A 16,267-nucleotide genomic window follows, 5' to 3' on the forward strand; every position below is an offset into this window, starting at 1 on the left:
ATTTCAGTCCTCTCCCAAAGCCTGTTACCAGTATGTTCTGTCGCTTCACACACACACACACACACACACACACACACACACACACACACACACACCGACTCACGTCCACACGCACAGGCACGTCGACACACGACACAGACACAGACAAACACACGCATAAACAGATGGACAAGCACGGGCACCGACACAGAGACGCACACACATGCAGTAAAGGAGTAGTGGTGAAGGCAGGGCCGTCTGGTGGTTAACTGTGCAAAGAAATGCAGCGTGTTACGAGACCAACATGCAGCTATAGGCTTGGTGCTTAACTCCTGCACATTAACGACTATACACACACAACCCTTAACGACCACCATAAAGAAAACCAATCGCCAGACGAGAGGACTGGAGGAGCGAGAGTGTGTGTGTGTGCGTGTGTGTATCACTTAACATCACTTAGTCTGATTTATCATGTTTTCTTCTTGGAACTGCTTCCCTACATGTGTAATGTTCACACGTCAACTTAGTGCATTTGTCTGTGTGTGTGTGTGTCTGTACATGCATGTGCCTGTGTGTGTGTGTGTGTGTGTGTGTGTGTGTGTTACAGGATGTACAGAGCTGAGAAGCTGCCCAACACCAACCTGGTGTTCCTGATCACGGATGCCAAGGCAACCTGCTTGTCATGTGACCCACGGCCACTCCGACAGGCCGAGCAGCCCTGTATCCTTGACAGCACAGTAACACCTCCTCCTATTGGCCAATATAACCACCTAACACAGGGCATCACAAACAGCCCAAGGGATTCTTTGTCGTTTTTTTCTCATGTAAAGAGCATGAAGGAATATTTGCAGTTGCTCTGTAGGAAACTACGAGACCCATGTGCAAGGCATATGGTGACCATGGATCATCCATTGGCCTGTCTTACTTGTGTAGTACTACAAGCAAGCAGTCATTCATCTGGGCTCCACGTTTGCCATCAACTTAAATCAATGTTATTGTGATTTTGTGTGTGTGTGCGCGTGTGTATGTGTGGACCGTGGTCTGTGGGACAGATGTGGCAGAGTCTGTAGCTTCCTGCTGGTGTAACAGTAAAAGTGTCAACTTTAGAGGTCGCAGAGAGGTCAAACTGAGGGCCTGTAGTTTATTACAACTCAATACACTGCTAATGAGGCTCACTTACACACACACACACACACACACACACACTCAAGCACATACACACACACTGAGGCGAACACTTCATCATCACTGACAGAAGATAATGTAGTCGCTGCCATTCACATGGATGCAGACCAATGAACTCTGGGATGGTTTACAAGCCTTGTGTCTCTCTGCTCTCCCAGTCATGTTTGATCAGGAAGAAGTTTCTTACACCCTCCCTGCCTCATGCTCCACTCTGGGTCAGTGCCATTCCGATGTGACATAGCCCTGAACTTTAAAAAGTGATTTGTTATTTAGCCTTCAGTAGGGTGTGTACTACAGGTGGGGTGGATGTGAGAGAGAAAGAGTCTGTAAGTTTGTATGTGTGTGTGTGTGAGAGAGAGAGAGAGAGAGAGAGAGAGAGAGAGAGAGAGAGAGAGAGAGAGAGAGAGAGAGAGAGAGAGAGAAGAGAGAGGGAGGGAGGGAGGGAGGGAGGGAGGGAGGGAGGGAGGGAGGGAGGGAGGGAGGGAGGGAGAGAGAGAGAGAGAGAGAGAGAGAGAGAGAGAGAGAGAGTGTAAGAATGTGTGAGAGAAAGAGTGTGTGTGTGTGTGTTTGTGAGAGAGGGAGAGTAGGAGCATGTGAGAGAGTAGGAGTGTGTGAGAGAAAGTGTGTGTGAGAGACAGAGAGAGTAGGAGTGTGTGAGAGTGTGTGTGTGTGTGAGAGAGAGAGATAGAGAGAGAGAGAGAGAGAGAGAGAGAGAGAGAGAGAGAGAGAGAGAGAGAGAGAGAGAGAGTATGTGTGAGAAAGAGAGTGTGTGTGTGTGAGAGAGAGAGAGTGTGTCTTGGTGTTTTTCCTAAACGCGTGTCCTCAGCCTCAGGTCCAGACCCATGTGAGTTGGCCCAGAACCCTCGTTACAGGAAAGGACCAGACGTGTGTTTTGACAATGACATTAACGTAAGACAAACATAAACACACACATAAACACACAGACACACGCAAACCATACATACAGTCACTCCTTCTGGCAACATGAATGGAAATGTGTAGACTCGATTTTGTCAGTCTCTGCCCTTCGTCAGAGCCTGTCTGGTCTTCATCAGCTTTGAGTTGCTGCTTGCATGTGTCATGCTCATCAGCCTGTCTGTTATGTCCTTGAGATGAACTATCAAGCTCAAAACTATCAAGATAAAGCTCATTTATCTTCTTCATCATAATTATACTGGATGTTGCCTTTCAGTTGAACAAGCACTATAACCAAGCATGCAATTCTCATTATCTTTTTCTCTTTCTTTTTTTCCTGTCCCCCATCTCTGTTTCTGTCTCTATCTGGTTCTCTGTCTTTCCTAATCCTATGTCATTGCTTGATGTTTTTTTGCCATCTGTGTCCATTGGCTGCCGCGCATGTCCGTCACGGTAGGACGAGCCGCTGTGCCCAATTAGCCGTGGCTCTGGTCCGGGTCCCACCCCTGTGCACAACCTTATTCTGCTCACAATCTGAATGAACAATGTTTCATTATCGAGACTGGCCAGAAATCAGTGTTCTTGTATAATTGATGGTGTGAGACTATGGTATCAAAACAACATAGTTACAAATAGTCAGACAAATATTTAGCACTATGCAACTTTTCCTAGATTTGCTCATTCACACAACATCATTTTCAGACCTCCCACAAACACCCACACACACACATTGTATGCTGTTAGTGATGTTTAGGTGTGTGTGTGTTTGTTTATGTAAATACTTTGAGAAGGTTGTCTGGGAAGGGAAGGTAGCATTTTAAGGAAGTGAGAGAAGGCTACAACCCTCTCCTCCACTCCTCCTGCCCCCCTCCTCTACCTCTCCCTCCTCCTTTTCCTTGCCTATACCTCTTCATCCTCTCCCTGTCACTCCCTCCTCTCCTCTCCTCTCCTCTCCGCTCTCTTCTCCCTCTCCTCTGCTTTTCCCTCCTCCCTCTCCTCTACCGTCCTCTCTCTCCTCTACCTCTCCCTCCACTGTGGGAAATCGTTCTGTCTCCAGTCCATATTCTCCGCAGAGTAAACAGAGGAAGCTCCACATGGACTTCCTGCCTTTTAGCGGTGCGCTCTACAGTACCTCCCCCAGGGCCCCCTCTGTGACCGAGCGCACGCACGGATATCCTGAACGCCACCATCAAACAGCTAGAGACTACACACACAAACACATACACACAGAAGGGGCAGAATAATGACTTCACATGGAATTAGGCTTGGAAGTAGGTAAATGAAGGTCATGGACCGTGTTACGTGACTGACGCCGGTTGTATCCAACAGGAGGATGATTCGGACTGCGGGGGTGGGGCTTGTCTGACCCCCTCCCTCTGGCCGATGCTGGGACTCCAACTGCTGCTGCTGTGGCTCCTGACGGCCCCACGGCACTCATGACCTCCACACACACACACACACACACACACACACACTAACACACCACTGGCGTCTCAGTCTCTGTCAAAACAGATTTTGACCCCTGAAATTCGCAAATTCACACACATTCCAGCCCCCCCCCCCCACACACACACACACCTAACCGATCCCAACCAGGATGGATGCAGAACTCGCTCGTCCATCCATCCGCTCAAGGGTTCGACCTTGTTTCCTACCATCACTGATCGGTTCACTGCCACTGTGTCGAAGGACAATATCTACCACCCATCCCTCTCCCTCATCTGAAACCCATCACTCCTCTAATTGACTCTGCTCTGGCCCACTCCTCCATCCTCTCTGCCCTGCTCCACCCTCCTCATATGGCTTCTTTGGAAGGTGCTTCCCCCACCTCACTCGTTTATTGTACCGCAAATTATCGTCCTACGGTGCGACAGTAAGAGCTAACCAAACCCTTTAATTGTCCTGGATCTGTTTTTACAGTAAACAACCGCATGGGTCAGTTCACCCTGAGTCTCTGGGAGACTGTGTGCTCCTCTCATTATGCCAACTGAACCACTGACAGCAACTGATTTGTGTAGCTAGTTGTTTTGATTATTTGTTTACGAAATATATGTATTTGTCATAAGACTATTATGCAGTAAATGATGTCCAGTATAGACAAATACTGTCCATCAACAGTACAACACAACATGTAATGGGGGAGGTGAGATGGTTAGGCGTTGTTTTGTTTTTTCAAGTGGGTGTTGGCAGCAGTCATTGTGGGGTTGTGTATCAAATGCTTCCCAGAGAGTCCGGGATCACGCACACACACACACACTACACAATACACAATCACTATGACACCAAAGCACCATGGCAGGAATGTAGGTGTTCTCCCCAGGCTGGAGCTCCTCACCCGGTCTCGGAGGGCTCTCACATCCATCAGTACCAGAGTCACGGTGCTGGTCCGCTGAAGCTTCCGTAGACCAGCCCCCCAGGCCTCCAGGCATCCAGGCCTCCAGGCCTCAAGGCCTCCAGGCCTCAAGGCCTCCAGGCCTCCAGGCCTCCAGGCATCCAGGCCTCCAGGCCTCAAGGCCAGGCCTCCAGGCATCCAGGCCTCCAGGCCAGGCCTCAAGGCCAGGCCTCCAGGCATCCAGGGCTCCAGGCATCCAGGGCTCCAGGCCTGCCACCTGCCGGCCGCAACAGATAACCTCGCTGACCAGGGAGGGTGGGGGTTGGGGGTGTGGGTAGTTGGGTAGTTCGGTCAAGGCACTCTGTGAGAACCCCCCCCCCCGAGATGGTTAGGCGTTGTTTTGTTTTTTCAAGTGGGTGTTGGCAGCAGTCATTGTGGGGTTGTGTATCAAATGCTTCCCAGAGAGTCCGGGATCACGCACACACACACACACTACACAATACACAATCACTATGACACCAAAGCACCATGGCAGGAATGTAGGTGTTCTCCCCAGGCTGGAGCTCCTCACCCGGTCTCGGAGGGCTCTCACATCCATCAGTACCAGAGTCACGGTGCTGGTCCGCTGAAGCTTCCGTAGACCAGCCCCCCAGGCCTCCAGGCATCCAGGCCTCAAGGCCTCCAGGCCTCAAGGCCTCCAGGCCTCAAGGCCTCCAGGCATCCAGGCCTCCAGGCCTCAAGGCCAGGCCTCCAGGCATCCAGGCCTCCAGGCCAGGCCTCAAGGCCAGGCCTCCAGGCATCCAGGGCTCCAGGCCAGGCCTCCAGGCATCCAGGGCTCCAGGCCTGCCACCTGCCGGCCGCAACAGATAACCTCGCTGACCAGGGAGGGTGGGGGTTGGGGGTGTGGGTAGTTGGGTAGTTCGGTCAAGGCACTCTGTGAGAACCCCCCCCCCCCCCCCCCCCCCGGCGTCAGTCTGTCGTATGGACACCGAGACAATTGCAGAGACAGACCCCACTATACATGTAGTAGCAAAGGCACGCTCCACAAATCAAAACAGAAATTGCCAAGAAGCATTGGTTCCCGAGTGGCCCCTAAACTGGTCTGCTGGCTTGGGTTACCCAGTATTGGATGCATCCGATTCCCAGTGCCTATGTAGCTCCAAACAGTTCTAGTGTCCTCATTTTCAGTAGAGCCTATTGGAATGGCATACCGTAGTGCTGTCTGTGTGTATGCCTTTGTGTAGTAGAGCATGGGTAGTAACTTCGGCTATGGTTCTCATGTGTCCACCCGCTAAGGGACAAGTGTACTGCATGTCAGTGACCGAGCAAACACTTGCTCCCAATGGGCACTGTTTGTTAATGTGACAAGGTGCACGCTGTGGTGTGGTTGGAATGTGGACAGCAATGCTACCGAACGCAGTCATGTTTGAAAAGATGTCCAGAGGGAGTTGGTGAACGCCCCCAATCCCCCCCCAGGACTGTGGCTGGCATGCTCGTCCTGAAGTTCTCCTCTGTTCCTCCCCATCTCAAGACTCAGGACCTCTTCTCTCCACTCGTGAATTATTTTTTGTATCGGCATATCATATCAGAAGACTGTTGTCCCCCTCCCCTCGTCCACCCTGTTTCCTCTCTACTTCTGCTCGTTTCTTCTTCATGTTGCTCTGTGAGCCCGTCGCTGAGAGGGCGTGCCGTGGCCCAAACGCTTCCGTGTGGTGGGGTATGAGCTCACCCTGTGTTGATCGCTTCTCATGGTGAGCGTCTCTGTGGCCCAGGTAGAGAGGACTCACAGGTCACAATCCCTGATGACACTTTGGCCACCAGAACAAAACCACAGTAGTACACTAAACAAAACCACTGTAGTACACTAAATAAAACCATTGTAGTAGAACACGAAACAAAACTACAGTAGTACAATAAAATAAAATAAATAAATATAGTACACTAAACTAAACCACTATAGTACACTAAGATAAACTATCATAGTAAACAAAGCTAAACCACTGTAGTACACTAAGCTAAACCCCTCTAGAATATAGTTCTGACTGAGCCTGTTTCCTGTCTCTATGGCCGTGTGCTGGTCTCACCATGAGGAGTGTTGAGCCTGTGTATCAGAGTGGTGTTGATGTGTGTTTTAACGAGGGTCCCCCCCCGTCTGTCATCATTCCTGCAGGCTTGTGCGTGTATCTCAGATATCTCTAAATGTGCTTTAATCCACAAAACTCTTCTTTTTTTGTGGAACTTCACAAGCCTGAATCGATTTTGTATACATTTGTACAATAATGCTATTTACTGTATAAAAAAAAAATGAAAGAAAAGAAAAAGGAGAACTAATGTTTATATCATGGTGTTGAATATTGTGCAAATATGATATATTCACAATAAAAGTGTTGTATTGTTTTTGACCTGAAGTGCCTCTCCTTGTTCTGGTATGTTACACCGTCATGTCTCTTCCAAGGGATCAAACAGCAGGTCAGAGATCTTCCTCCCTGCAGCTGGACCACTGTGAGACGAGAGATTATGTGTGTCTAAGGGGTGGACAATGCTAAACTGTCAACATGTGTTTTATGATGAAGGCTATTGGCTGTGTTTATCACACTTATCTTTTTCCATCTACCAGTGCTTGATGTGATATTGGAACATGCTGACAGAAATGCTCATTGCCTACCCAGACTATACAAGGCTACACAGCAAGTACCCATTTCCAGTTTAACACTGGTGAAAAAGGTGCTGTGTCTGACCCCCCCCCCCCCAACCCCTATTGCATTGCAATAAAGCAATTTGTTGAAACCAACAAATACAATGCTACATAATGACCATAACAACTATGGTTTATACCGAGAGTTCTAGAGAGAGATGAAAGATGTACACAAAGGGACAGTGAATCATGAGAACTGTTTTCATGTGGACACATTTCATTTCCTTCTCTAAGCAAGATAAGATAACTCTGTCCATTCGCACAGAGGATGGGAGAGCATTTACGGTAATATACGGTTCATCGTTCTGAGGGGGAGCATGAGTCCTCTGATACTGTACAAGGGTCCGTATCTCAGTCCCATAGTGCAGTGCATCCCAGACCAGACTGCCACACACACACACACACAAGGCCAACAAGAGGACTACCCAATTGCCGGGTCTTTCCGTAAGGTTAACAGAACCATGAACCGGTTATTTCCTGCACGCTGAGGTCCTCTGCACCTAGCCACTATCTGACCTCATTGAAACAAATCTCTCTCTCTCTCTCTCTCTCTCTCTCTCTCTCTCTCTCTCTCTCTCTCTCTCTCTCTCTCTCTCTCTCTCTCTCTCTCTCTCACACAAACACACGCGTGCTTAGCGTCTCGGAAGACAGGCCGTCCAGCAGATGAAAGGTGCGGAGATGTGCAGTGACATAGCATGCAGCTAGGCACCAAACTGAGGGAAGCAGGCGTGTCGCTCTCCCCAGGCCTCAGGAGATGAGGAGCGGGGGGTTCTTCGAGACAGACCAGGCCTCCCTCTCTACACAGCCCCAGACCTGAACCAGATGGTCTCATCACAGCCCCAAGCATACCACCGAGTGCATTCAACTTCATGTTGTTGTTGTTGATACGATGGTTATCTTTAGAAGGACGAAACCACATCTTTGAGGACAGAGTTTTTTTCGGAAATGTCTTTGTTGTCGTTAGGGATGGCTTGTCTGGGGGGTCGTGTTATGTGTGGTTCTACCGGGGGCTGGGATGCAATAGGATATCCTTATAAGTGGGGACGGGGTCGTAGCCTTTAACATGCCAGTCTTAAGAACTAACAGACCGAAGCGGAGAAAGAGAGAAATTAGGTCTCGCACACACACTCCCCGTGCCAGGGAAGATTGGGTCTTAGATAGAAATCCACACCAGATCATTAGCCCTGCTGCATTTGTGCAAAAATGTACATGCGGACCATTTTTCATGGCTCTTAATCAACCGAGTCCGTCACTGTTGATTTAGCGAGCTCTCTCCACTCTTTGTTGTTTTCCAAACTTCTATTCCTTGGACGTTAGTCAGCGATGACCGAGCGCTGTTCTGAGTTCAGCCTCATTAGTGATGGGTATATACACTGTACACACACTGTATACTATACAGTGTCCCCTTCCATAGAGCAGTTAGACCTGGGTCTGTGTGAACTAACCCTAATCTGAGGTACTCCTATTTGTTTGACCTGTGAGCATTAATTGGCGGTAGGCTGGGCCTGCCAGTCCGTTCAGAGGGAGGGTCTTTCCAGTAAGTATGGTCGGGGAGGTGATCTGGGGGAGCTCGTAGCAGGAAAGGGCACGGACAGCAGGGTCATTCTAGGTCCAGGGTTCTATTCTGGGATGTCCAGCGTCACGACACCGTCTCTATCTGGTAAGGAGCAATACCCTTTGCGTCATAACTCCACGCTGACTTCGGGAAATAATGGCCCGTTTGTGATTTTGACACAGGCTTTGTCAAAATCCCTCCAAATAAAAGAAGGAAATGGTGTATTCTTAGGGGTTTAATATAGCTAGGCTCTCGCTGTGGGAGGGCTTTTTCTCACCAGTCCTTGGCATGTCCTTGTTTGCCATATCTGACAGTGTGCATGCTTGTGTGTGTGTGTGTGTGCGTGCGTGTGTGTGTGGTGTGTGTGTAGCGTCTGCAGTGCGGTTGGGCTCGGGTGTTGTGTTTACATGTCTCTGTGTGTGTTTCCATTCCAACTACCACTGCAGGAGAACTCTCTCCAGGTGACGTGTCTCAGTGGGACTCATTCCATTCCAGTGCAGATTGGACCTGAGCTCTGGAATGACTCTCTATTCAGAACTGGGCTGAGCCCCGACACTCTGCTGTGCACTGATAGGCCAATTAGGTTGTGAAGTGGTAACATAAGGTGCTGGTAGGGGCTAACTCAGACCATTTATCAGGGATTTATCTCTAATTAAAATCATGTCAGACAAGGGGCTCCAACTCCATGTTGAGGCCGTCAGAAGTGAGAAAATGACTTGTGAGAGACCTGTAAGTGCTGCGGCTCCACTTCCAAACCTCAGGGGCACAGCTAGGCACAGGAACGTTGTGTGTGCGTGACTTTTGAGCAAATATTCCGGGGAACACACATGCACACAGACATAAACACACACACACGCCACGACATTACCGCATGGTAATGAGTCACCTGGTGGTGGTTAGAGGCACACGGCGCTCATCAGTCTAGTGTGTTGTACCTCTGGTGATGGTTCGGGGGAGGGTGGCTGGTGGATGTAGGTGAGGTAAAACTATCCCAGCTGGACACACTCCAATGCCCAAGTCCGGCCAAGGCCTGAGCCTGACAGATTACACCTTTTTCTTACCCCATGACTTAGTACTGCCGTCTATGTGTGTGTGCTTGTGTGTGTGCATATGCGTGTGTGTGTGTGTGCGTGTGGGGATCCCATTACCTCCATCTGCTGGATCGCTCAGGTGGGTCGTGAGGTGCAAGTTAGCGGGCCGCTCGGCAGGTCGTGTGCCGTGTTCCCCATCAACCCCCTAATCACACGTATGAGTCCTGACACACGCGGGCACCCACGGAACAGACCAGCTACCTGGGGCCAACCCTCCCTGGAGGCAGGCTGGCCCTCGTGTGAGGGGAAGTCACAGAGGGTTTGATTAGACCAGCGGCAGACAAGACACTCCCACTGTTAACAGATGTGTGGGCAGTACTGGAATTCAGGTTCGGGCTCTATATTGGTCTCTACTCATGAACTCCCGGGGTTTCTCTGCATTGCTGTGGCTCAATGAGATTCGTATTCAGATATTGGACACGACAGCTGTCGCATACCTTTGAAGTTGTCTTGCGTTTTGGTTGCGCTAATGTGTCTGTGTTGCTCAATAGTGACATTCTTATTTTCCCAGGTCTTGAAGGAAGCTGTAGCTAATGGTACTGGCCACACCTATTAGACAAATAAACATTCAACTGTGGTTATGTGAACCTGATGTGTGGGCATGCGTGCGTGTGTGCGTGCGTGTCACAATAGAGGAGTGTGTAGGGGGATATAGGTGTGTTTGTGGGTTGTGCGTGTGCAATGGTAAAGGATGTTTGAGTTTAAACAGTTATGGTTTGTGAGGATACACAAACTCACCAGGCATTCTCCTCTGGGATTGTTTCATGGTGACTTTCACATCAACACCCATAAACACAGGAGACGAGGTCCAAATGAATAGACTATGAATAGGGGCCACGGCATGTGAATACCGAGTTCATATGATTTCAAAGGAGGGCTAGACTGAGTTTCTGAAGTAGGAACAAGCTGTCTTTTCGATGCAAACACATGTATATGAGAGAGGGAAAACAAAGAAGACATGGATCATCACCTGAACACTGCTGTAAGCGATTGGCGGAATCCCACGGGCTGAGTTGACTGGTTTCCCTGTAACTTCAGACGTGTGTGTGCACGCGCTGTGCCTGTGCGGAGCCCTGTGCTGTGTGTCAGCACCGTGTCATCGCCAGCGGAGACGGACGCTCGGCAGTCTGACGACAGGAAGTTTGTGTTGTTTATTCGGGGGAGGATCGTCTGACACAGTCATGGGGTCTGGTGTTGCCGTCGCGCGCGCGCACACGGAGGTTGTTTGTTTGTTTTCATTTGTTTTTTAATACCTCATAAAAGGTAACCTGACCCCCGGCCTCCACCACATAAACTTCTTTCAACAACCCCTTATCCCTCCAATTTCCACCTCCACAATCCTTACCTCCCTCCCTCCCAGTGACTCTCTCCCTTCTATCTATCTCAATCGTTTCTATATATTGCTCCTTCCATTCCCACCACCACTTGCGAACATGGCAGGGATCTGGAACGAGGGAACGAGAAGGAGTAGGGGGTCAGCCTCAGGTCCAGCTAATGTGCAGCAGATGAAAACTATATCTCTGTCTCTCTCTCTCTCTCTCTCTCTCTCTCTCTCTCTCTCTCTCTCTCTCTCTCTCTCTCTCTCTCTCTCTCTCTACATCCCTCACAGACACACACACAGCACAGCACACACACAAAGCACACACACACATTTCCCTGCCGCCAGACAAATTAGCAGGAAACCTATGAAACCCCCCGAGGGGATCGGAGGGGACACCCCCGGTCTACCTCATTTCAGCCATGACGGCTCCCCTTCTCCCTCCTCTCTCTCCCTGCACACCTCCCTGGCCCTGTCTGTCTTCCATCCCTCTTCCACCCACCTAGCCCTTGTGGAGCCTCAGCAGGTTGGCCCCATTGGGAATCTGTTTATGGAGTCTCTACTGTACAGCTCACAGTAGCTGTTTTTGGTTGACAGGCCGGGTCTAACAGGGGTTGAATCCTGAGGGTCCGACATTACGCAATCACTGGTGTGTCCGGTCCTGAATGATCTCAGACCAGACTATCGCATGACTGAACAGTGGGCTACTATGGTGTCTATCTCAGTCTAATATCAGCAAAAACACCCTCTCCAGTCTCAGAGCCAGTGTCAATAATTATATGTTTTTTTTTTCGTTTTGGAAAGGTCCCTCGACATCTGGTGCTGGTTATACAGTATATGTGTGTGTTTGTGTCTATGTGTGCGTGTGATCTTCCGAGTGAAAGTCACTGATTCATAGACACTGGTTGTTTGTTATTGTGGAGAGTGACTGTGATTGGGAGTATGCACAGGACTATTAGTCATCGAGAGAGAGAAATACTTTGGGGTATGATCTAAGGTGGTGGTTTCCCAGAGAGGTATTTTGTGTCTACGTTCATCCCTCACCCTGGTGCAGCTAACTCGGTGTCTATACTGATGGCTGAGATGTTTATGGAAGCAGAGATAAGACCTGACCCACATGTGTCATGTGTCAGGTGCTGTCTTCACCTGATCTACAGAGGTCTATTTAGGAAAAGATAATACAGGATACTCATTTCCCTTCGTTTCACCACCTCTGCTCCTAAATAGCACTATTATTCCAGAGGGAATAGGAAGAGAATTTAACACACACACAAAAAAAACGCTTGTGCCCTTGTGCGTTGCCAGGTACCTTTGGCTTGGGTAATTCGCTTTTTTTCTGTTGATGCAAATTAAGAGAGAAAGGGATTATTTATTTATATACAGCTATTACATAGTGGGCCGTGTGTGTTGTTTTTAAGTTGTGGGAGAGAGAGAGAAATAGAGAGAGAAAGGGGGAGGGAGGGAGAGAGAGAGTGAGAGAGAAACGGGGAGGAAGGGAGACTAAGAGCCCAGTCAGTGTGTTACTTGGCGTAGACGCATCAGTGCTGCTGTGGAGAGAACATCTCGTCGATCGTGTCTGCCCGGACCCTCTGAAGGCATTACTCGCGAAAGAAAAAAAACCCCGCTAGGGCAGTCTTGGTACATAAAAAAAAAAAAAAAAAAAACATCGCAAAAGTGTTGGCTCTTTTTACACGGAAGAATGTGGATTTACAAAATAGTTTTTAGCCTCTTCATTGTGGGTTGTTCAGGTAAGTTTTATGCAACGCCGTCTGAGCTTCACAATTCTGTCGCCCTCAGTTTTCAGTGTAAACAAGCATGTGTGTTGGTATTCTGTTGTAATAATTTATATAAGGATATATTATATCATGCCGTTATATTTCCCGCCACAGAAGAATATTAGAACTCATGTATTGATAAGGTGAGATGATCGCTCGAGAGTTTCCCTCATCAAAGTAGGCTACAGATCACCATGCAGCCTAAAAGTTAAATCGAATTAATTCCGCATCAAAACTTCCTTGGTGTAGTGTTCTGTCAATGTGTCCTAATACCGTATGTCACATGAAGTTAAACATTGAATTTTGAATTATATGTAGGCCTACTGGCCATATTGAATGATTTACTGCTGTGGAGGAGAATTTATAGCAGTATTACATTTAATTAATGGAGACATTCTACATTAATACAACCATGATGATGAATGATGCATCTACTGTATTCAGTACAACAAACAAGACAGGCCCTGTAAGGGTCAGTATGAATGTGCATGTTAGGGGAGATAGAGTTCAAATTGGAATGGGCAAGTTAGATAGACAGAGTCATTCTGGCAGATTTTCTGGTATTGCAGACAGAACTTGCAAACAGTGGCAGCGAAGGAACACAATGTGTGTAAGTGTGTGTGTGTGTGTAAGCGTGTAGGTGTGTAGTTGTGTACCTATGCATTTGTGTGGGTGTGTCAGTGGGTGTGAGTAAATGTGTGTGAATCTCTGGTTTCATTGGGTGACTCACTAGACAGTGATAAATGACTGTGCATTATTTAGTCCTCTGCTGTAATTGCAGTTAAAGCAGGCTAATTGACCCATTGTGAGTCTGCTGAGGTTGCCTCAAGTCTGCTGTGGCAATTAACACATCCTGACATGTCACCTTGTGATGGTGTACTGGTGTGCTGGTCTACTGGTCTACTGGTGTGATGGTCTACTGGTGTACTGGTGTGCTGGTCTACTGGTGTACTGGTGTACTGGTGGGCTGGTCTGCTGGTCTACTGGTGTACTGGTGTGCTGGTCTACTGGTCTACTGGTGTACTGGTGTACTGGTCTACTGGTCTACTGGTGTGCTGGTCTACTGGTCTACTGGTGTACTGGTCTACTGGTGTAGTCTGGTGTAGTCTGGTGTAGCCTATGGTCTATTAGTACTGGGGCTCTGCTTGTGCACAGCTTCAGAAACCTGGTGCTGATCTGGCTTAACACTGACAATATGGTGTGTGTGTGTGTGTCAGAGGGCAAAAGCAGGAGGAATGCATTACAGGACTACCAGAGGAGCGACGACGTCCTATTGGTGGTCCTCTCCGGTGACCCTTCTTTCCCAACTAAAACCAGGAAGTTGAGCTTGGTCAAGTGTGCCAAGGGCTGCAGCCGAAACAAGAGGATGTCCTTCCCCTGCAGGTATGTCTGTTGCTGTGGAAACACACTCTCACCTATACAGTATGACCGGCTGGTGCTATGGTAGCTACAGCGCAACCAACCTTGATAAAGTAGCTCTCATCCTGCAGTGCATTTTTTACCAAGGCCTGATGGAAGTTCATTGGCTGAGAGAGTCTAAATAATGACCATCATATCTCTCCTCCTCGCCCTCTGTCTTTCTTCCATTTTGTCCCCCTTTTTCTCAACTTCTCCTCTCCTTTCTCTATCCATCTCTCTCCAGAGCGTTCCTCTACGATCATAAAAACAGGAAATGCCAATGGCTCTCCTTCGACAGGAACTCACCAGGAGTCCAGAGCCAACAGGACTTCAACTACCAACTGTACCAGAAGAAAGGTACTCTCTCTGTCAGCCTTTTCCCCCTATCTCTCTATCTCTCTCTTTCTCTCTCTCTGTCTCGCTCTGTCTATTCTCTGTCAACTGTCTGTCTGTCTCTCTCTCACTCTCGCTGTATTTAACTCTCTGTCACTCTGTGACTGTCGCTCTCATCCTTTCTCTCTCACACTCTTCTCTCTGTTCTCTCTCTGACTCTTCTGTGTCAGCCTTTCTCCGTCTCTTTCACTCTCTCTGTCTCTTTATCCTTGCCCCTGGTACATGCATACGTGTTACAAATGCATCTTACACTGCCGTTAGGAATACATGTCACGTTCACACGTCATGCAGTACATGCATCTTACACGACGTGTACATACATGTAGAAAGCCATGTTACATGAGTGCATGCCGTGCTAGTTAGTCATTGCCTGCTCCTACCTTGATGCTGTGGAGGGCTTTCCTCCTCTTGGTCGTTGGACTGTAATTAGCAGCTGTTTGTGTCAACAATGCTGACTCCTCCCTCGACTGTAACAAACACAACGTTTTACACAGCAGTGTACAGACTCCCCATGGAGCACTGCACAACAGCAGAGCCAATACCACGCGAGCCAAGAGTTTAACTGTCTGCTTTCTTCATTATATACAGACACACACACACACACGGCACTCGCTCACAGTATGTGCCTTTTTGTTGTCTCTCACCCCCTTCTCCATCTTTCTCTCTCTCTCTCTCTCTCTCTCTCTCTCTCTCTCTCTCTCTCTCTCTCTCTCCTCTCCTCTCTCTCTCTCTCTCTCTCTCTCTCTCTCTTCCCTCTCTCTCTTTCCCTCTCTCTCTCTCTCTCTCTCTCTCTCTCTCTCTCTCTCTCTCTCTCTCTCTCTCTCTCTCTCTCTCCTCTCTCTCCTCTCTCTCTCTCTCTCCCTCTCTCTCTCTCTCTCTCTCTCCTGCTCTCTTTCTGTCAGACTACGTGCAGGAGTGTGTGGTGGGGGCGGGGCTCGGCTACAAGGGTCGGACGTCAGTGACAGTGAGCGGAGTCAAGTGCCAAGCATGGGCCTCTCCCATCCCCCATGAACACAAGTAAGACCGATGGACCAACATCACTGTAACACCAGTGTAGGAACCACACAGCAGCGTGCATCCACTCTCCAGTAGACCATATATCATCTGAAGCTCTGGGCCTTGTAGTTCACATGCCAAATGCCTGCATTTTTTCCCATTGACTCTTAGCCATGGCCTAACGACTTGTGTGTGTGTGTGTGTGTGGGAGGGGGGGGGGGGGGTACGCGTTTGGGTCTGTGTGTGGGTGCGTGTACTGTATGTGTTGTGTGTGTGAGTGTGCGTGTGTGTGTGTGGGGGGGGGGACGCATGTGGGTAGGTGCACGGGTGTGTACTGTATATGTGTGTACTGTGTGTGTGAGTTGGGGTACACAGGGGTATGTGTGTACTATCCCTATGTAGTAGTGATGTATTAGATGGTGATTAGACTCAGGGGATCAGTCATTCATCACTGCTGATACAGCCTGACCTCATTGTAAGGCTTTACACAGTCACACACACCATTTCCTGCTGCGCCCTTCATGTTTATGTAGGTGTACAAGCTGTGTGTGTCCCTCTCTGAAACACAGAGACACACACAACCTCTGACCAATACGCACACATAACATTTGAATCACCAACGCTTATGTGGTTAC

At 48.8% G+C, this 16,267-nt stretch overlaps 2 protein-coding genes across 2 annotated transcripts in view; both read left to right on the top strand.

Moving 5' to 3' along the window:
• The window catches only part of LOC134020648 (voltage-dependent calcium channel subunit alpha-2/delta-1), a 50,185-nt gene extending 45,567 nt beyond the window's left edge, over positions 1-4,618 (top strand). The window contains 3 exon segments of the mRNA XM_062460809.1: positions 587-699; positions 1,991-2,073; positions 3,409-4,618. Of these exon segments, the coding sequence (XP_062316793.1) occupies positions 587-699; positions 1,991-2,073; positions 3,409-3,519 (307 nt within the window). The 3' untranslated portion in view covers positions 3,520-4,618.
• A 7,980-nt stretch (positions 4,619-12,598) lies between these two features.
• hgfb (hepatocyte growth factor b) overlaps positions 12,599-16,267 on the top strand; it is a 16,140-nt gene continuing 12,471 nt past the window's right edge. Inside the window, exons 1-4 of the mRNA XM_062461737.1 lie at positions 12,599-12,818; positions 14,063-14,228; positions 14,488-14,600; positions 15,539-15,653. Coding sequence (XP_062317721.1) covers positions 12,770-12,818; positions 14,063-14,228; positions 14,488-14,600; positions 15,539-15,653 — 443 coding nt within the window. The 5' untranslated portion in view covers positions 12,599-12,769. The remainder of the gene's footprint in view (positions 12,819-14,062; positions 14,229-14,487; positions 14,601-15,538; positions 15,654-16,267) is intronic.

Source organism: Osmerus eperlanus, chromosome 5 (assembly GCF_963692335.1).
Source record: "Osmerus eperlanus chromosome 5, fOsmEpe2.1, whole genome shotgun sequence".
Lineage (NCBI taxonomy): Eukaryota > Metazoa > Chordata > Actinopteri > Osmeriformes > Osmeridae > Osmerus > Osmerus eperlanus.